The sequence below is a fragment of the Pholcus phalangioides genome, unplaced genomic scaffold, assembly GCF_987345545.1.
Source record: "Pholcus phalangioides strain wild (caught in Gottingen) unplaced genomic scaffold, Ppha-v1.0 ptg000004l_1, whole genome shotgun sequence".
Taxonomy (NCBI): domain Eukaryota; kingdom Metazoa; phylum Arthropoda; class Arachnida; order Araneae; family Pholcidae; genus Pholcus; species Pholcus phalangioides.
Genome location: NW_028301597.1, coordinates 52,440,149 through 52,461,866, shown reverse-complemented (window position 1 = coordinate 52,461,866; position 21,718 = coordinate 52,440,149). Strand labels below are relative to the sequence as shown.

The window sequence follows — 21,718 nt, the reverse complement described above, 5'->3', positions numbered from 1 at the left end:
AAGGTTATAAAGTTTGAATATGTCTGCCCAATATCTATCTATTCCCTGAACTGATTTCACTTCTTGTAATTATTTGCATTGTAGTGCAACCCATTCATCACACACAATTAATAGTTCTGTTGGTGATACAACGTTGAGCAACATCCCAGCAATACGTGAGGGAGTAATGTACCATCCCAGCAATGCACGAGAGGGAGTGCAAACGTTTCATTCTCTCCAACAACACGTTTTGGAAAGGTAGGACATTAATATAAAAAAGGTATCTCACAGAAGTTATGTAAAATGAGCACATGCTCCTAGTACAAACTCCTTCCATTCACAATTGTTAAGAGCATGCCCCCTCCCCCACCAATGCATTGGCAGACCGTGCGGCCATATTGGGCGCCGCTCTAGGAGGGGTGCCGAATGGAATTGAAAGGGTGAGAAAAGCTTTGTTTACCAAAAAAAAAAGCCGTCAGTAGCGCCAAAAACAGATTCCGCATGAGTAGAAATTGTTTTCCTCGAGCCTCCCCTGTTTTCACCAAATCCGGATTTCCGCAATGTGAAATTGCCACGATCGGCAACTGCCGACGATAATCACACGACCGCATAGTGACTAGATGACAAAACTATGAATATTTTAGCTGGAGTTTTAACAGATCCCATTTTTTTCCAATGATCTTCGAAAAGTGTCGGTAAATTAACGAGTAAACCAATCCTCTTTTCGATGTATGCGGTCTTAGAACGCAGGTTGGCGGCCGCGAAATTACCGTAATTTTCAGTATATAACCCGCAGGAGAAAAAACGGTCTCCGAAATCGGAAAATTCGGCATATTCATTCAGGGACTTTGATAGCCCGCCGGTTAACCAATAACAGTATAGGACTTTATACTTCAAGGTAGCAGAACTACTTTCCAAGGTCACGACATAACGCGATTGTGGTAGATGGTGGGAAGTGAAAAGAAAATTAAAGTTTCTCCCTCCGTATTTTTTTTCCGTGTCTCGGAAAGAACGCGTCCCGTGAACAAGATTTTCATGCTTCTTTTCCCTAAATTATCGGTATTTGACGCACTACAGTGCATTAGCGGTACCTCCGCGAACCAGAAACAAGAATTGGCGCAAATGCGCAGGGATTTGGCGTCTTGGCGCACCATGTAGCAAGAGAACCGTTTCGGCGCAGTTTGGCGCAATTGGCGCAGCTCTTGCACCCCTGTAGCATATCCGGCCCACAAAAATCATACCGCGTAAATTAGCTCAGAAATAAAATTGTAAAATTCTGAAGAAAAAAAATTAATAAGAAAAAAAATGGATTTTTTTTCCTCACTATCTGCCGTAAAATAATAAACAACTAACTCGCACAAGTTTTCGTAACGACCATGGTCCCATATCCTGCCGCAAGACCCCCCCCCCCCAGGCTGTGATCTTTGGCGGGCCCTCAGACCAACCTTTCAACAGCCCTTCTATATAGTAAACTTTTAGTGTAAAAAAATAAAAAAATGACAAGAATTGTCGCAGGCAATGTCCGGACTGGAGCCCTGTCATCCCAACTCTTGAGGAATGTGCCATGATAACGACAGAATACCTCATCAAATTTTTTTTTTGGCAGATATATACACCTCTTTTTATTTTAATTAGTGTTATCAACAGTTTTTATTTCAACAAAATTTGGAGAATAGTGAAAAAAAAATTTCTAGGAAAATTCTTTTTATTACAAATTTACAATCTCACGTTTGAGGAAAAAACACACGTGTTCGAAACACGTAATGAAGGGGCGGGTAAAATTACAACCAAGAGAGATAAAGGATGCGGAGTGATATCAAAAATTGGTACAGCGGTTTATTTACATCAGGACCCAAGTTAGAGCACACAGAGTATACACCCACAGCCAGAAGTTGCAAGGGTTAAGGTGCATCCTGTCAAAATGGGTCTTCAGCAGCTGCTTTGCTGGTATTACAATGTGCATCTTGATAGAAGTTCTATCACACACCGATGCTGTGGAAGTGCCGAAATGATGTGGTTGCACAAAATAGATTATACTGCTGGCCAAGTACAGCATCATCTACTTGCACATTTTGCAGTCTTTTCTTTTGCAAAAGAAACTTCCATTGCTTCAGGAGTATCCGTGCAAATTTTCAAGTCATTCTGATCAGTACTTATTGGGAATCAAAACTTAAATTATAATCACCCTGTACATAGCTGATTATTTTTCATAAATCTGTTACTACTATACAGTAGAACCTTGACACACACTATATGTGTGTGTGTCAATGCGCGCGAGTGCGTGTATTTAGCACTGTTCTGCCACGAGCCTTCAGCTGACTGGAAATGTTCTGCGGTAAAAATCCCCAAACATGTAATAGTGTTTTTTTGCACTTTTTCTTAAAATTCTTCCAAATTGTTCTGCAGTAGCGCTAATTGTTCTGCGATGTCCGTCACAGATTTTGGCACATTCTGCTTTGGGGGTTCTGCAGTTCCCATATAATAGTATTTTCTACATTTTTTTAAAATTCTTCTCAATTGTACAGCAGTAGCACCGATTGTTCTGCAACGGATGTTGCAGATTTCGGCATATTCTGCTTTAGGGACCCAGGGATGGGACGAAGTGATTTGGCTGAACACCGAACATTCTCCTAATGTCTTGGCAGAATATCAATTCTCTTAAAAATTCATCATTATAAACAAAATAGCCATTTTTAATTGAAAATAAAATTATTGGTAATTTCAAATGATTGATACTGAATTATTGATTATATTTTAATATTAATTTTTTATTTAAATATTAAGAAACTGATAAAAGATTTTTGTTGCTACGATACTGACAATCAAATTTAATAATGATATATTTTATTTTAATATTAGTGATACTGCACGATGATTTGTTCAGGAATTACTTCATTAGAAAAACGTGGTTTCCCCATAGGTTTCTATGGAAAATAGTTCGATTCCTTCCAGCTCTGCCAAAAATTTAAAGATATAAGCTTTTTAAAACACCAAGAGATGCTATAAAAAGCCAAACTGATTGAAGGCTAAAATGAAGCTTCAAAATTGTATAAATGAGGATATACAGGAAGATGAGACATGCTGATCTTTTTATTTCCCAGCATGTAACACAACTAACACCAGCTTTAGTCTACTAAAGTCAATGTTGACACAGCCCAATGGAGTTCGTGTCCCAATCCACACGTAATTTGGTCAGCTCATTTCTGAGTCTGATAAATACAGATGGAAAAGATAATCTCTGATTGTTCAACTTGATGAGTCTCGCACTGAAAGAACGCATACTCTGAAAACATATGCTTCCTCTTTTTTCCCTTTCAATGCATTTTCTATTTCATATGAAATGGTTCAAAAGAGTTTCAGAAGGAATCATAGGTACACCTGAAAAAAAGATTCAGAGATGGGCATGAATATACCAGACCCCAGTGGCAGCAATTCTAATGATGATTGGTGTGAAAATTCAGCTCACAACGCCAATATTTTATGTTAGTGCATGCATACATACATACCATCAAAAATTTTGTTAGCTAAATCTGTATTCGTTAGCCGAAGAAAAATCAAGAAAAAAAAATCTTTATTTGCCAGAAAATTCCTAAGTCAAAGTATTCGTTAGCCGAGGTATCACACAGTCCTTACAGAATCAATTTTTCCCACCAACACTTGTTACACTTTTACATCTAACTAAGGGGGCCAACCCCCTCCCCCCCAACTCCTCCAATGGAGCTAAGTACTCGTCACATCTTCTTTAATTATAAAGCAAAATATTCCTCAGGCACTGCAAATGCCTGCAAAATTGTTATTCATTGCCAGTTCCCCATTCTGATTTCGATAAGCAATGCACTGCCATCATAAATACAACAGAATACTCAATCCACCGCAATACATACGTGATACACCACGATAGGCAATACAGCACAATAAGTAATGCACCACTATATGCAATGCACCACCATATCAGCAATACAGCAAATTAAGTAGTGATTCACTATATACAGTGTATCACAACACGCAAAGCACCACTATGCAATGCAGCACAAAACGCAATACACCACAATGCGTACTGCATTATAATAAGCAATACATTACGCGATGCACTACAACACGTAATGCATAACAATATGCAATACACCATAATAAGCAATACTACGCAATAAAGCACTATACATCGCAATAAGGACCACAATACGCCATACCCACTGAAACACAATAAGCAAGCAATACACTATAATCAGCGATGCACAACTATTTGCAGTACACCACAATAAGCAATACAGCCCAACACGCAATGTGCCACAATACGCACTGCATTGCAATGAGAAGTACAGTACACGATACACTATAATGCATAACAATTAGCAATGCACCACAATCAGCAATGCACTACAATAAGCAATACAGCATGCGATGCACACAATACATATAATTATATACAATACGCGATGCATCACATAAGCAAAGCACCATAATATGCAATGCATTAGAATAAGCAATACAGCACACGATTCATTGCCTACGCAATTACAATACGCAATGCACCAAAAATAGCAATGTGCCACTATTTACCGTGCCCTGCAATACAGCATAAAACGTAACGCCCCACAATACGCGATGTATCGCAATAAGCGAAGCACCATAATATACGTAAAAAGTACTGTATTACAGTAAGAGTGGACATTTTAAAATGGGGAAAATTTTGGGACACTAACAAAAAAATAGTTTTCATAAGAAAAAAAAAAACCTCAACATTTTATTGTCAGTTTTATTCATCTATGGTACATGTATAAAACGTGATATTCCAAGTTTTCTGAAAAAAAATTCCAGGTTTGCACCAAGTCTAAGATCAAGGCAAAACTTTCTGCTTTGTGAAATCCCCACCACGACAGTTAAGCGTTAAACACCCATCATAGTTCAATTTCAGAGCTGAACTTAGCAGCCGGTGCAAAAACAGTTTCGTGACCATCTTCAATATTTCGAGCGATACTATAAGGATTAGTTTGAATTGGAATGGCTCTGGCACTTGTCCCAAAGAATTTTGGTACTACGAGTCCGGTGTTAGTTATATGGGATCATGGTCGGAATAGCATTTCCAGGGGTGGGAAGTGACTAAGTCCACTTTGGAGCAGCAAGATTCAGGATTTGGAGCAGCAAATTCAGGATTTGGAGCAGTTTTAGAGCAGCAAATTCAGGATTTGGAGCAGCAAAATATGGGATTCGGAGCAGATATTTATAAATTAGAACAGTGAAATTAACAAGAATATTTTCGTTAACCCTCAACCCTTTTCAAAATAAAACTGCACTGTCTTTTGATATCAAACATTTTTTCGTCAGCTTGATTTTTGTTTTTGGTGTTTTAGGCTTTTGACACCTTGTTTGAAAAAGCGGCTGTCATAAAATTTTTTGCACCCATCTATTTAAGATGATTTTTGCTTACTGAGGGCACTATTTGCTGCCTTGAACAGCAGCACTTCAAATGAGCTAAAACATTTTTATAAGTTTTCAATTTTTTTATACTTGGAAAGATTTTGTTGCAAAATGGAATTGAATTTCGGAAGAATCAACACGATGTTTGGCGATTCAGCATTCATTATCTGGCGAGATTGGCTATCCGACACTCGTTATTTGGCGAAAATGGCGATCCGACACTCGTTATTTGGCGATATTGACGATTTAACGCTCGTTATTCGCCAAAGTTTCTAAACTAACATTCGTAATTCGGCGGACATGCACTTTTTACTCCCGGAATGAAATTTTTTTTCACGAAACATCGGGATTTAACACAATGACGATCGACTACAGTAATTTCTGCTGCTTCCAGTGACGACTTTTTTTTTAAACGGAAACACTCGCATTTGCACTTTGACGCTGAAAGACATTGCAAACCATCTTCAGTTCGACGATCACGGACAGTATCGGGGTTTCACGATGGAAAGCCCGATGAGGGGCCTATAATTTAAGGCAATAGTTTAGGCATAGTGGAATAAAACAATCTCTTCTCGGAAAGAATCGTTTCGTAGCAAGCAGGAGCAAAAATGTTTTTTCGTCCTTTCCGAAATTCCGGGCATACTGAAGCATGTCGCAGTAGTCGCAGATAAAAGGCAACAGTAGTTGGGGTGTACGCACGTGTTTGTTTTTTCTCCTCTAAAAAAAAGGGGGAAAAAAAAAAGGACAAATTTTTTTTTTTTTTTTCGTTACATTCTTTAAAAACGTATAATATATACAATTTACAGCATATTTAATTCGCATGGTTCGTTACTAATCCTTTTAATGTGCAATATTTTAGTTAAATCCCACGTTAATTATCTAATCACGAGCTATGTAGCTGTTATCAGTCAGCCATCAATATGTCTAAGTGTAAGTTGTGCTCCGAAGATATTCTAACAATGGATGATGGATTAACATGTGTCGTATGCAGGAACATATTTCATTTTTACTGTGGTGGGCTAAGTGAAAGATCGTTCCGAAAACTCAAACGAGATGAAAGTTCGTGGTACTGTTTTACATGCAAAAATTCAGGAAATCATAGTGCACCATCAATAACTTCAGCTTCATCGATGCCGACATTAACGACTATAACAACAACATCGACATCAATAATTACACCAGTCACAGCTTCATCAGGTGTCGCCAGCACAAGTCTATCAAATATCTCGATCTCAACAAACGCAGCACCTACTACCTCGACAGCATCAATCGCTGATAACTCCTTAGTCTCTACATCATCAATTCCGCTCATCCAACCGCCAACAGTGACTGAAAACACAGATTGCTCAATTTCAGTGAATACCCAAATGGCCTTGCCATCTAGCGATGAACAATATTTACAAAACTTACCATCCGATCTAAAACAAATAGTTGACATAATCAACAAGTCTTTCGAAAACCAAATTACGGCACTGAAATCGTACATTTCTACTCAGTTCCTAACACTGACAGAACAGAACCATCAATATCAAATTCAAATAGCTGACCTCCAAAACAAACACCAGGAAATAATATCCGAAAACTCAGTTTTGAAAACCGAAATCACAAAACTACAAAGTGAAATTGGTGGTCTGCAACAATACTCAAGAAGATGCAACATCGAAATACAAGGATTGCCAGAGACACCAGAGGAAAATATCGACAATTTGAAAATGACTATTGTTTCTCTAATAGATCCCGAGATGTCAAATACCATCACAGCCATTCACCGCGTCCCAACGAAGATAAAGGACAAAATTAAGCCCATAATTGTCCAGTTTGATGGGAAATCCAGCAGAGACAAATTTTTAAAAGAAGCAAAGACAAAGAAATTGTTAACGTCATCAATTGATAACAGACTTAAATCGGTGCCTGTATATTTTAATTGCCACTTATGTCCATATATGAAAAACGTTTATTATCACTGTAAACAATTCAAGCAACAGAGGAATTTCAATCACTGCTGGATCAGAGATGGTAAGGTATTTTTGCGTCAATACGATGATTCCAGGGTGTTCAGTATTACTCATGTAAATGACTTAAATAATGTTTATTAATTATTAATCCCAATCTAAACTACACTGACCTGAACACCCTGGATGAACTGAAAACATACTTCTCTACCAGCAATTCAAATTTAAATAATACTAACTTTACATTTTCCTCATTCAACGTTTTCCATATAAATATACGCAGTGTTAGATCGAATTTTAATCAACTGCTAACAACTTTAGGTACCAATATTCAAAACATACATATTTTAGTCCTCTCAGAAGTCTGGATTTTTGACAACGAAATAAACTTTTTCAATATTCCCGGATTCGAAATATTTCATTGTTGTAGACAATATAATAATTCGGGTGGTATACTGGTATATGTTAACGATTTCCTAAGCCTAAAACATTTAACTTCAATCACCATGCAAACAGCTGAGATTGTTGTATTGTTTCACCAATCTTTGAAGTTTACTATTTTATCTGTTTATCGATCTCATTCATTTCTATCTACTGATTTCATTAACGAATTGAAAACTACTATTGATCGAATCAAATGTAAAAATGTTCTAATTATTGGTGATATCAATATTGACCTTCTTGACTCTAACTCTAATATTACTACTGAATACTTAAACTTATTGTATAGTAAAGGATTTCAGCCATATATCGAAGGCATAACTAGACCTCGATCAAACACATGTCTTGATCACATATTCATACGGAATTCATCTGATATTTCTGATATATATTCTTCTATTTTTTTCTCTGATTTGACAGATCATTATGCAATAATTTGTAAGCTATGTTTTAGTATATCCACTTCAACTATCAGATCGAAACTAACTAACCGTCAGTTTAAAAAACTTGATTATCGGAAACTTCATATTTTTCTTCAAAATTACAATTTTTCATTCTTCTAATAATTTTGAAGAATTTTTACTTAAACTTGAAACAATAGTACACAATCACGCTAGATATATCACTTGTAAAAACAATAGATCGCAGCTGAATCCTTGGATCACTCATGAATTACGACACCTGACAAAAATTAAGCAAAAACTGTATTATAAAACACGAAAATTTCCATTCGATATCCCATTAAATATAGCCTATAAAAATGTTGTAAAGCTGGTCAAATCCAAAATAAAATCTGCTAAACTTGAATATTTTTCCTACCAATTTTCAAAATGTAACACTCCCACAAAACGCTGGAGATTCATTGATGGTATAATTAAAAAAACTGATGGTCATAATAAACTGTTTTCCTCCGATTCTGATCCTATTTCTCTGGCTCAAAACTTTAATTCCCATTTTGTTAATATTTCCACACTCAATATCAACATAAATGAAGATTTTAAGCAATACATGAAATCGAATTCTCACTCAATATACCTTTTTCCAACAACTGCTGATGAAATCTTGACAATTATTAAAAAATTACCCACTTCTGGATCCTTTGCAGAAACAATCAATAACAAGGTCTTGAAAATTCTACCATATAATATTTTGAATATTCTCTCAGATTTAATAAATATATGTATGACTAATGGTATATTCCCGAGGTCTTTAAAATCAGCTATCGTAACACCTATTTATAAATCTGGAGATCCCAATGATTTTAACAACTTCAGACCAATCTCAGTTCTACCCTCTATCTCAAAAATATTTGAAACAATTATCAAAAATAGAATTTTTTCTTTCTTATCACATTTCAGTTTCTTTTCTAACAACCAGTTTGGATTCCTTCCTAATAAAAACACAGAAACTGCTCTACTAACATTTACTAAATTTATCGCTGAAAATATTGATAAATCTAAAAAAACCATTGCAATATTTCTTGATATAAGAAAAGCATTTGATAGCGTGAATCATCATATATTACTCAATAAGTTGTCATATATCGGAATCAGAGGTAATACTCTGAATCTAATTGCTTCTTTTTTAACTCATAGAACACAATCAGTTAAAATTCACAATAGCCTTAGCACCCCATTGGAAATAGTGAAAGGCGTCCCTCAGGGATCTGTATTGGGACCATTATTATTTTTAATATTCATAAATGATTTATGTAATTTAAACATAAATGGCAATATCATAACTTTCGCCGATGACACAGTATTACTTTACTCATCTGATGATTTTCAATCTCTTACTAACCTAATCAAAACTGATTTAATTAAAATCTGAAAGTGGTTTGTTGCTAACGACCTTCAGATAAATACATCAAAAACTAAGTTTATAAATTTCTCTTCCCAATCTAACACTCACTTTCACCCTAATTTAATTTTCCATAATTGCAATTGTACTATTAATTCTGATTGTAATTGTTCATGTCTCGAACAAGTTACTACAATTAAATACCTTGGAGTATATATTGATCACAATCTTAAATGGAAGAGTCATATCAAGTACTTGCAAAAAAGACTACGACTAGCAATTTATAAATTTTACTATCTCAAATCCTATTTGAATCAGTCGTTTTTATTAACCCTTTATTATTCCTTGTTTCATTCACTCCTACTATATGGTCTAACTGTCTGGGGTTCTGACTACCTTTCAACCCTTTACCCTATAATCAGCCTCCATAAGAGAATAATTAGAATCATCACAAATAACTTTACTACACCATCAATACAACTTCATCAACATCTTGGAATACTTACATTACGTCAATTATATTTCTATAAATCTATTCTCCTCCTATTCAAAGGTCAATTCTCCTTGCCTTTAAATACATCTCGATCTTCAAATCGATTAAATAATATATATTCACTTCCGCTGCCTCATAAAACACTGTTGAAGAAACATTTTACTTACCTTATCCCAAAATTCTACAATACATTACCACCAGAAATCACTCACAATACTAATTTATCATCCTTTAAAAGGTGTGTCAAGCAATACATATTCTCACTAGATGGTATAGAAAATTTGTTTTAATGTTTTTTTTTTCACTTGCTCATATAATCCTTAAATAACGCAACAGTTTAATTTAACTACATGCTGCATCTAGTCGTTTTTGCTTTCACTCCAACATCTAAAAAAAATTATATTTTTAGTTGCAGCATGTAGAACTGTTTTTAAATTGCACTCCTCTGTTGCCATTAACTTTTATTTTAATTTGAATAATTTTGATTTTTTTTTTTTTAGTTGACTATTCTGTTTTCCATACTAATCTTTACTAGCATTTACCAGAATGGGTCATTTTTTGATTGACTCCTTGGTAAATTTTTTCTTTTTGTACTGTTATATGATAACAATAAATTTGATTTATATATATAAAAAAAAAAAAAAAAAAAAAAAATTTCGATATTTGGCGCAGAAAAATACGAAAATACACTATTGGAGCAGGATGGCGCAAGATATTAGTTTTGGCACAGTGCGGCGCAATTGGCACAGAGTTCCCACCCCTGCATTTCTGCAAATCTTGATTACATAAATTCACACTTTATTATGAGGTACTGTGTATCTCAGCGTCTTATTCTATAAATAAAATAATCTATTTTATGCACATTCAATTTTATGATGAAAAAATTTGTAAACACTGTACAATTACTAAAATACTTCTTGATAGAAACTCAGTAAAACATACACTTACCTTTCAAATTATTGTAATTCTGCATGAATTTAGTGTGCAAAAGCAAAATAAACGAAGGGAAATAATGGTATATTGCTTTTAGTCCGCATTGGTTTTTGGTTTTTATAATCAAATTTTCCTGTTTTTTAAATATTGAAAGAACAAGTCCTTCCAACATGATTTGAATGGAGCAAATCCAGGGAGATGATAGCACTCAAAATGTAACGACGAGGAAAAGCATGCACAATTCAAATACTTTTCTAGGCAACCGTGAACAAACTGGTGCAGTTTGAACATTGTGCAAATAATACGAGTGATACAGAATTTAAGTGTATGTTACACTGAAGAAAACAACAGTTCTACATCTTCTTAGCTTATAATAACAATAATAATAATGAAATAATAAGAATAGCTTCCTTTGTCAATCAACTTTGAGTTTCACTCTTTGCTTCGAAATAATTTCTGAAAATTTATCTAATTTTAAATAACTTTTAAAAAGTTAACTTTTTTAATGTTAAGGAGGTTTCTAAAATTTTCATAACCAAACTTTTAAAACATCTTATCATGACCAAACTAAAAGTTGCCATTGGGAGGGGGGATTATGTCAAAAATTACTTTGTTTTAAGTGTTTCAGGAAATGAAAACAGATTTATATTTCATAATACAAACAAAATTAGTAAAAAAAATTTAAATTATTTAAAAGAAAAATTAATATTCTCGATTATTCTCCAATTTTTATATCCAAGAGAATATTCTAACCTCACATCTCTACCTTTGGGTAAAAATGTCGCAGGGAAAAGAAACATGTTTGTATTTTCCATTAGAGTCTCTTTTGTGCTATTTCAACAAGTTTTTTTCCTCCATTCCTCTCGTTAGAAAATGAACCCTCCCTTCGTGCATCGAGGTCAGAGGCTCACTCAGTATGGGCATACAATACATTGGTTGTTTTAGTGCCTACACAGATTAAATGTGCTTTCCAAGACCCCCCACCCCCACCTCCGACAACATCCTCCAAGTCATTTGCTACAAACTATCATTATGCTGACTGATAACGGTGAAGCGAAAAATGGTAAATCCTGATCTCCTTCGAAAAAAAAGGAGGAAGAAATGTTGTGGCAATTCTTGGAAAATGACGCGTTGATTTCATATACATCTGAACAATAGTTGACATTATAACGACTTGGCACTAAAACAGGTTTTTTTACATTATAATCCCTATACAGATGATTTGTTCACTGAAAATTTATAGCATTAAGCGGAGTTGTCTCTATAACAGGGTATGACGGCATCTTTCTTATATTTTTTGTGGTGTTCAAAATTATAAATTTCTTTGAAAATCTATATAAGGAGCCAACAACAAACCTTATTCTGAGGTGCTGTCAAAAATCAGTGTCTCAATTCGAGGATTGCAGGGTGGGATGCATTTCCCAGCATCATGTATGTGTTCGTTAATGAATCGACACAATATATTCAACAACAGATCGAAATAATTTCTAGTTCTGGCTTTCTAAAAAACAGTTATATTAAAATTTAATACCTAATCAATGTAATAAAATCTAATTTCACGGCCGGGTGCGATCACATCTGCTCCCTTTCATTTGAGCTTTATTTTGACCCGTGGTCCGCTGAAAATATCTCTAGGAGACCGCCCGGTCCCACTAGTGTGGGCCTCACTCCTCCAAGTTGGGAGAGGGACCCCATGATAACCGATACAAACAATATAGAAATGTTATCAACGTAAAAAATAAATAGTATATTGAAAATACTTACGCTCCGGACTCGGGACAGGAAGTGTTCACGGTGAAGTCCATTTTTGTTTTCTTCCGGGAGGAAAGTTTCAACTTTGGCACGAAAGTTCGCCTTCACGTCTCATTTGAGCGGGAAAAAAAACAATAACAAGACACTATTCGAAAATATACGAATAGAAAAATGTTTGAGCGTCTTCTGCTGTTATCGAAAAAATAAAATAGAAAGTATTCTCGACTCAGCCACAGAAAAAAAAAAAAATTATTCAAAATACCATTCGAAAGCAATTTATACTGTCCCTCACAATATAAAAATTTCAGACGGTTATACACAGAGAGAGAGGGACTTTTTTGAAATTTACATATGCTGCCAACGGTAAAATGCCTTATATAAGGATTTAAATTCTGTAATTGAATATTTTCGAAAAATATCAAAACAATATCAGTCATGTCTTAAATATTTTTTTTAACGAAAACTTTTATCAAATTTAATGTTTGTCAAATTTTTTTTATTCGACAAATTTCTGTTCAATCTTCTGTCTCACTGCATTTGTCCACTCCAGCAGAGTCCAAGATGTTTCAAAAATGTAACGTGCTGCTATCTGTGTGTTTTTACTGCAACAATAACTAGGAAAGTAAGTTTTAGAGGGGAAAGGGGAAGCAAGGTTTGGTTGTTGTTTCTTAATAACCTCTTTAGGGGCCATTCAAGTATAACTTAAGCAGATTTTCAGCCATTTTTGACCCCCCCCCGTTAGCAAAACACTGACCCCCCCCCTCAGCAGCTTATAATATATAGGCTGACCATATTTCCTCCAGAGAAATGCGGGAAAATACGGGACATTGCCAATTATCGCCAAGAATGACGTCAAAAGTGCACAAAGTTGCCAACTATAGCTGAAATTACAGAAAAATCGAAATGGCGGGAAACGAAGTGTTACTGCGAATTGCAGTGTATTAAAATGAATTCCACGAAATAAAACGTTCAATAAGACAAATGCGGGAGATCAATGTTCTTATTTATAGTTGTAATTATCATAATATAATTTATGAGATGAAAAATAATTTCAATCGTTGACTTCAATGAAGAATAAAAATCCAAGTAGGCGTCATGTAAAAAACGAAAAAAACCGGGACACTTTTGCAAAAAAGTCGGGATGGCCAGAAAAAGGAAAAATACCGAGACTGTCCCGGGAAATACGGGACGTATGGTCACCCTAAGAATACATCATATCTTCAAAAAGGGGTGGTTGATGACGTAAGCAACCTTCAAAGGTCCCTGTGTGGTGCGGTATCTCCTAGAGATACATACATACATACCTGTATCCCTAGTAGGTAATGGCTAATTACGCTTAACTTCCAAGAAAAAAAATGTGGAACAGGTATCGCCATCTATTGAAAAAACACTGAATTTCTTGCGATTTCTACAGACGCAAGGTGTAGCAGAGTAGATAACGGAGTTTGCAAGGTAATGCGCAGTGCTTCATACTTAATTACTTTAATTAATAGTAAAGTGAAACAAAAAATATTACATGACGCTTAGCACATACACCATACACAACCCAGTCTCCGCGAGTACAGATCTAGACTTGGTCCACGCTCTATACAGATCTAGACTGATGACGAACGAACTGACTTGGCAGTACTATATATTTTTTGTCGCCAAGTCACCGCCAAGGTTGGCGAGATATCGTAATTCAACAGAATTACATTGCGTTAAGCATTTGATAAAGGAAAACGAACTCAGTTCGGAATCAACGGAATAGAGAAACATTGATTTTTCTCCTGCCCGAACTGACTTCGGGCATTCCAAACTAGTCGGGTGACACTAGCAAGGGGTTATTTAATTATTTTTAACGGTCCTCAAGAGGTCCTTCAGAGTTTTTTTCATGCTCAACAACATCGTGCATGCTTTTCCTCATGTTCCATCAGACTGCTTTCAGACGAATGAGTTACAAACCTGACCATTTTTAGTGCATAATTATATATAGTGACTCATGAAAATTCTCTTTCAGTTGTGGACATGGCATTTTACCTGCAAAAATCTGAGAAATGAGCTTAAAGTCCCGATTTTGACTAAATTTTTACACATACAAATACACTCACACTTCACCATACACACCCTTACATCACGATATAGGCCAAATACTTTTTGTGCCCACTGATAAGACCGGTAAAACGGCCATCAAAAATTGTGCCGCGGGACCGGCGAATTAAGTTACATTCATCTCAGCTCAGCAGCAAGGGGTTAAATTACAGTGGAGACCAATTTTATAAAAATTATTTAAACTATTTACATCATACCACACATTCCTATACCCAAGTTGTCTCCTGACGTCAATAAAAACGTTTTTTGGAAGTCATAACATATCTCAAACACGACGTGATAAAATGGTCATTATGTCCATTTTGGAAACCAAAAATGACGTCGAAAAATTACCATTTGCAAATAGTTCGTTTTTCAGAAGATAGATGGCGCTATTCGAAGAAGCGGAAGAGAAGAAATGTATGATTGTGTGGCGTAGCTCGGATTTGAAACCAGACCGTCTAGGGATAATCTTCGATACATATATGTATCTCACACCACGTCTCTACCGATCGCGCTAACGCAGCAGTACCCAGACGTGTATTGATTAGTTATATAACAATTTTCGTTAACTAATCTGCTGAGTAGTCGATGGCAGTTATTTTTTCGTTTTCTTTTATTTTTTTATCATTGAAAAATATTATATAATAATTATAAAAATAATTATTGCGTTATTTATAACTATCGAAAAGAAAAAGATTTTAAAAAATTCATTTTTTTTAGTTCAATGTCAAAGAATTCATTGACTCATTTTCAATTGTTCACAGATCCTCTGATCTTCCGTATAAAACATAATATGGATGCAATTATAATTATATAACGTGTTGATAAATTTATATGAAGAATTACTCGTTGAAAAGTTTTACATTTCCATTCAAACAAAATCTCAATTAAAAGTATTTCATTTATCATACAAATACAAATATAACGCCACAACAGGCAAAATGCCCAACGAGGTGGCTGAGAAAAAGATGCCCATAGCAAACATGGATGTCATATATTTCAAAAATACAGCAACCCAATTAAAAACACAATCACAAAAATGATAAACAATATATACACATGATAAAATATTATACAATGCCCATAAAGAATACTTATGGTTGTCTTATTCTAAGTATGGATAGCTTCACGATTTACCGTAACATGTTTATCGTATTTCTTTTTAAAGTGTCAATTGTGTTAGAATTTACGACCTCCGGGGGTAAGCTATTCCATTTATTAACAACCCTATTAGAGAAAAATTCCTTGCGACACCATAACCTCGCATTGTCCCTCACCAATCGATACTGGTGTCCCCTTGTAAAAACAGTCGATTGGCGGTGTACTAAATACAATACAATACAATACATGTGAAATACAAATACAACGCCACAACAGACAAAATGCCCAACGAGGTGGCTGATGAAAAGATGCCCATAAAAATATGGTTGTCATATATTTCAAAAATACAGCAACCCAATTAAAAAAAAAGTTCATGGTCCGTCCTATCCATCACGTTGAAAACTTTGAACACTTCGATCATATCTCCTCGACACCTGCGTCCTGTATCTTCCATAAACTACTTGATATGGATGCAATTATAATTTATATAACGTGTTGATATATTTATATGAACTCATTGAAAAATTTTGCATTTCCATTCAAAACAAAATCGCAATTAAAAGTACTTCATTTATCTTGTGACAACCAGTAACGAATACGCCTAAGGTAATTTTGAAACGCCCTCTGAAGGTTCATTGACAAACATTTTGGATAATTTTGATATTTTCATCCGGAACAGAATTTTTCAGTTGGAAAGAAATTCGTGATTTTGATGACGCAAAATCATTTACGCCATAAAAAATCACGTCATTTCATGACCTTCATGGCTAATAAGGTCATGAAATGACCTGATATTTCATTAAGGTCATCAAGAATCACGTTATTTCCTGACCTTTACTGTTCGTGGTCACTAAATGACTTTGAAATGACGTGATTTTTTTTTTGACTGACGTCATTCAGAGAAAATGACCAAATTTTCAAGTCATATTTGACGTCAGGCGACTACTTGGGAATATAACTCCACAACAGGCAAAATGCCCAACGAGGTGTCTGAGATTTAGGTGTTTGACGTGCCACGTCATATTTGATGTCAGGTGACTACTTGGGTGATAAACCGAATGGAAATCTATAACCTATTATATTTAATGAGAATTCTCATGAATATGATATTAAGGACCTCTGAGACCTCCTACTGAATAAATTTAGTTTAATTTCAGTTTAACAGATGACAAGGGAGGTCCCGTAGCGAAGCTATTTTTTTTTGCGAAGCATGTATCGTGTGACCATATGACCCGCATTTCTTAACTCATTTCTTAAGGTTTTTGTAATTTCTCCACTTTTTTTTTTTGCGAGAACGCAGGTCCGTAACTAGGCAATGCACCAGGGCCCCGAGCCCCCCCCCCCCACAGAAAATTTACACTTGTTTTACATAATAATAACCCATTTAAGGGGTAGGTCCAAAACTCTGCCTCCAGAAGTCCAACACCCCCTATAGATAAGATCTATCTTATCTATAGGGGGTGTTGATTGTTGAGAAGGCACGCTACGATCCTACAAGAATGCCTTGTTTTTTACTGCATTTTAAAGTAAGGCTTTGTTTTTTTGGCATTGGTGATGTTCCGGCAATTTCAGTTATACCATAATTGGCATTCTTTCTCACTTTTGGCAGAATTTTTTGCTGTTTTGTGGCATAATCTTTGCTCACTTTTTCGCAATTTTTGTAGACAACCGATTTTCTATACTAAGGAATGGAATTTGCCATATTTTTCTCGAGAAAATATGGTCAGCCTACACATATGAAATAAAGCATTGTAAATGGTGTTTTTCCAGACACACTTAACCTTTCAGACCCACATTAAATTCACGGGAGGAAACATGTATCAATTATTGTTTTTGTGAGCTCACAAGCTTTCTTAGCCCCTAAATTCTTTGTGCTGTTTTTCAACTACTACTAAACCAGACATGCACCTCGTTCATATTCCTCTGCGGAACCTCTAACGAATTGGAACATGTTAGAATGTGTGTGTTTATGTATAGTGAACCTTCCGCGAAGTTTGTTTCTGTGTAATGCTTTTATCTGCAATCAGTTTTTTAAATGATAAGTTTTCCCTCAACTCAAATAGCGTGCAGTGTAACGAATGAATAATTATAGTGTTGTAGCCCTGTTGCTCTCTTCGGCGAGACTTTTAACGGGGAGATCGGCTCGCATTTGCTCCTCGAAGTTGGGAACCGCAGAAAACCAACTTCAGCCGATCACCACTGCGGCGACGGTGGAGCTTGAAACCCGGATCTTCGCGATGCGAGTCCGTTACTATGACCACTCGACCACCACAGCGGCTCTTGTTTTTCAACTGACTAATCTGATCTTATCTTTAAAAAAAGGATTTCTAAAGCAAAAAATATATTGATATAGAGCCTATAATACCCCCCATGCAAAAAAGATTATGCAAGTTAAATTTTTAAAAAAATTACAGCTTTGTCCATTGAGATGGACACTGCTACTACTAAACCACAGATGTACCTTGTCCATATTTCTCTCCGTCACTATGATCACTCGACCACCACAACGGCCGTTGAGATGGACACTGGGTTTCAACGGTTGCCAAACTCCTGAAATCTTGTTTCGATGTCAAAGGCTAAAATACTGTATTCCGAAATGTAGATTAAAAAATTTTTCGCGTGTGAATGCAATTTACTCATGTCCTCGTATGTAATAGTCCTGCATTGGGGCACTTGGTGGGGCCTCTCGATGTCTGAGGACACCTCTGCTAACCTTTCGTGGCAATTTACATCAATTGTAAGAGAACTGAAGATGGGTCCATTGGATTACTCAACCTGAGGCCCATGATGTTGATAATATGGCTCTGCCCATACGTGGAGGGGGGGGGGGTCGACCGACACGCCTCTGGCCTAGAAGCCCGTCACGAATCTCACTGATTTTGTTTTCTCCCACTAAGTTATAAGCTTATAATTGGAAGGGGCCGTATAAAATCTTGGACTGGGGCAAACCAAAGAGTGCAGTTTAGGGGATTCAGAATGCGTAGGGTGACCATACATCCCGTATTTCCCGGGACAGACCCGGTTTTTCCGTTTTTGTGATTGTCCCCACTTTTTTGCAAAAATGTCTCGATATTTCACGTATTTTCAATGAAGACGACTTGAATTTTTATTTTTCAAATCAACGACTAAAATTATCCCAACTCAGAAATTACATTACGATAATTACGACTATATAAATACGAATATTCATCTCATACATTTGTCATGTGTTTTTTAATTCATTGCAAAAGGAAGTGGTGTTTTATTTCCCGCAATTGGCGACTTTTCTGTGATTTTAGTATGAATTGGTAACTTTGCTTTTTTTGGCAGTAATTGGCATTGTCCTGCATTTTCCCGTATTTCGAAGCCCGTATTTTTCTCGATCGGATATGGTCAGCCAAAGAATTATGGGAATAAACGGGAAAATTATGAGAATTGTCCCGTGGTCCGCATGGCTAGAGCCCTGTCAGCCCCACCCTTGTGAGGTCACCACCATTTGAAAACTAAGGAAGGAGGACGCCTGCGCGTGCACTATAAGTAATATCGCTTTTCCCAATTTCCACAACAGACAGCGGCATTATTCTGACCAACAAAACCGGCCACAGCAATAATTTTTCCCAACTAATGCAGAACCGCTAAAAAGCAAAAACAGAAAAAATTCCGGGAATTTCGATGGCGATTGGTCATCGGAAAAAACCACAAACACACTCATATCAATGAAGGAAATGTTTCAAAGTTTGGGGGGGGGGGGGACAATTCCGTGAAACTGAAAAGGAGGGCAAAAGGGTACATTTTCCAAAACGTAGGAAGACGCTTGAAATGACATCAAAAAGGAGGACATCTTGTAACTCTAGATGGGAGAATTATTTTGATACATCAACAAATGAATCTCTGACATGGCCCGTAGCGTGCCTTCTCGGGGCCCCGGGGCAGATTTTGTCTTAGGGCCCCTTGAAAGCGTTATGATAAGTAAAAGGAGGGCTTGTGGATCATTCGTTCCTGTCTAGGCATGGGACTGCTCTCTGATAGTATTCGCTGAAACTACAGTGAACGCATTTCTCTCAAATGGCATTTCACCCCCCCCCCCCCTCAAAGATACCCATGTGCTTTACGAGTAGGGTGACCATACGTCCCGTATTTCCCGGGACAGTCCCGGTATTTTCTGTTTTTATGGTCGTCCCGACTTTTTGGCAAAAGTGTCCCGGTTTTTCCCGTATTTTACACGAAGCCTACTTGAATATTTACTTTTTATTGAAATCAAAGATTCACATTATTTTTCAACTCATAAGTTATTTTATGATAATTACAACTATAAAAGAGAATATTAATCTCCCACATTCGTCTTGGTGAACGTTTTTCTTCATGGAATTCATTTTAATTCACTTCAATTTGCAGTATTGGTTCATTTCCCACCATTTTGATTTTTCCGTTATTTCAACAATATTTGGCAACTTTTTTTGGATTTGGCGTCATTTTTGGCGATAATTGGCGATGTCCCGTATTTTCCCGTATTTGGAATCCCAATGTCCCGTATTTCTCTCGAGGAAATATGGTCAGCCTATTTACGAGCAAATAAAACGTTTGTTGTCCCGGTAGGAAGCCCACCCTCTCAAGATTAATACCTATGGGTCACTATGTCTGATTATGATGTTATAGTGAATGAAAGAGGAAATATAAAAATTCATCCAGGCATTTTAATGAGGAATAATAGAAGGATATTATCTAATTATGTCATGTCCGGATTTTTATTTCGCCATCCTAATCTCATATCATCATCATGTTAAACGTTTTATTTCGTAGAATTATTTCTAATCTTCATTTCCAGCGATTGTTGATTTAACAATAATTGACAACTCTTTTCATCTTTGACATTATTTTTGGCAGTAATTGCTGATTTTCCGTATTTTTCTGAAGGAAATATGGTCAGCCTACGCATGTTAATGAAAGCTATCTTTTTCCCTACATGAAGCTTTTGCTGCCATCTATGAGAGCAAGTACAATCAGAGTAATGTCTAGTATTCATTCATGTAGTTAGATGGCGTTGTACTTTATTTCTATACATTGAGAATTTCTGATGATGGAATAGTACTCTGACCATATCTTTTCGAGGGGAAAATTTTGGAATTAGTGATCCTAAATACGGGAAAGTACCTAACGCTATCGATTCTTCAAAAAATTGTCTACTATCCCTTGATTCCGTTTTATTACCGATTTCTACGAGAAGTCAATCTATCCGACGATGATGTCATTCTCCGCTATGAATACTTTTCGTTTCGCTTACTACATCGTTTTTTAATAGGGTGTTCACCCGGATAAGTGAAAGGACGTGGGTTCGATTCTCCGCCCCCCCCCCCCATCTGGTTTTGGCGTCATTTTTAGCGATAATTGGTGATGTCCCGTATTTTATCGTATTTGGAATCCCAATGTCCCGTATTTCTCTCGAGAAAATATGGTCAGCCTATATGGGCAATGGCATTTTCTCTCTTTCTTAAACATGTCTTCACACCAGCCAGCTGTTTAAAAAACCTTCGTAAGTCAATCAATGTTTTGCCTTTAAAACAGCAAGAATCTCACCTTTTTGTACATCTAAAAACCAATCGCATCCAAGCCTGTTAAACAGGAAGTAAAAAATGATTGATCATACTCGAAGGGTGGTTGTTGTATAGTCTATAGCAGCGGTTCTCAACCTTGACTCGCGGAACCCTTTTTAGTAAAAAAATTCTGTGCAGGAGCCCCGTAGACCAATTTTTTAATTATTCATCAAAGTTACAGATTTATTTTTAGTATTTAAAAATAT

The 21,718-nt window shown here is 36.1% G+C and overlaps 1 protein-coding gene across 2 annotated transcripts in view; it reads right to left on the bottom strand.

The window, feature by feature from the left end:
- LOC149087828 (uncharacterized) overlaps window positions 1-13,140 on the bottom strand; it is a 337,458-nt gene extending 324,318 nt beyond the window's left edge. Inside the window, exon 1 of one of the 2 annotated variants that reach the window (XM_089231745.1) lies at window positions 12,781-13,140. In XM_089231745.1, coding sequence (XP_089087871.1) covers window positions 12,781-12,821 — 41 coding nt within the window. In that variant the 5' untranslated portion in view covers window positions 12,822-13,140. The remainder of the gene's footprint in view (window positions 1-12,780) is intronic. The other variant, XM_089231740.1, reaches the window with a different exon arrangement.
- Window positions 13,141-21,718: the final 8,578 nt, after the last annotated feature.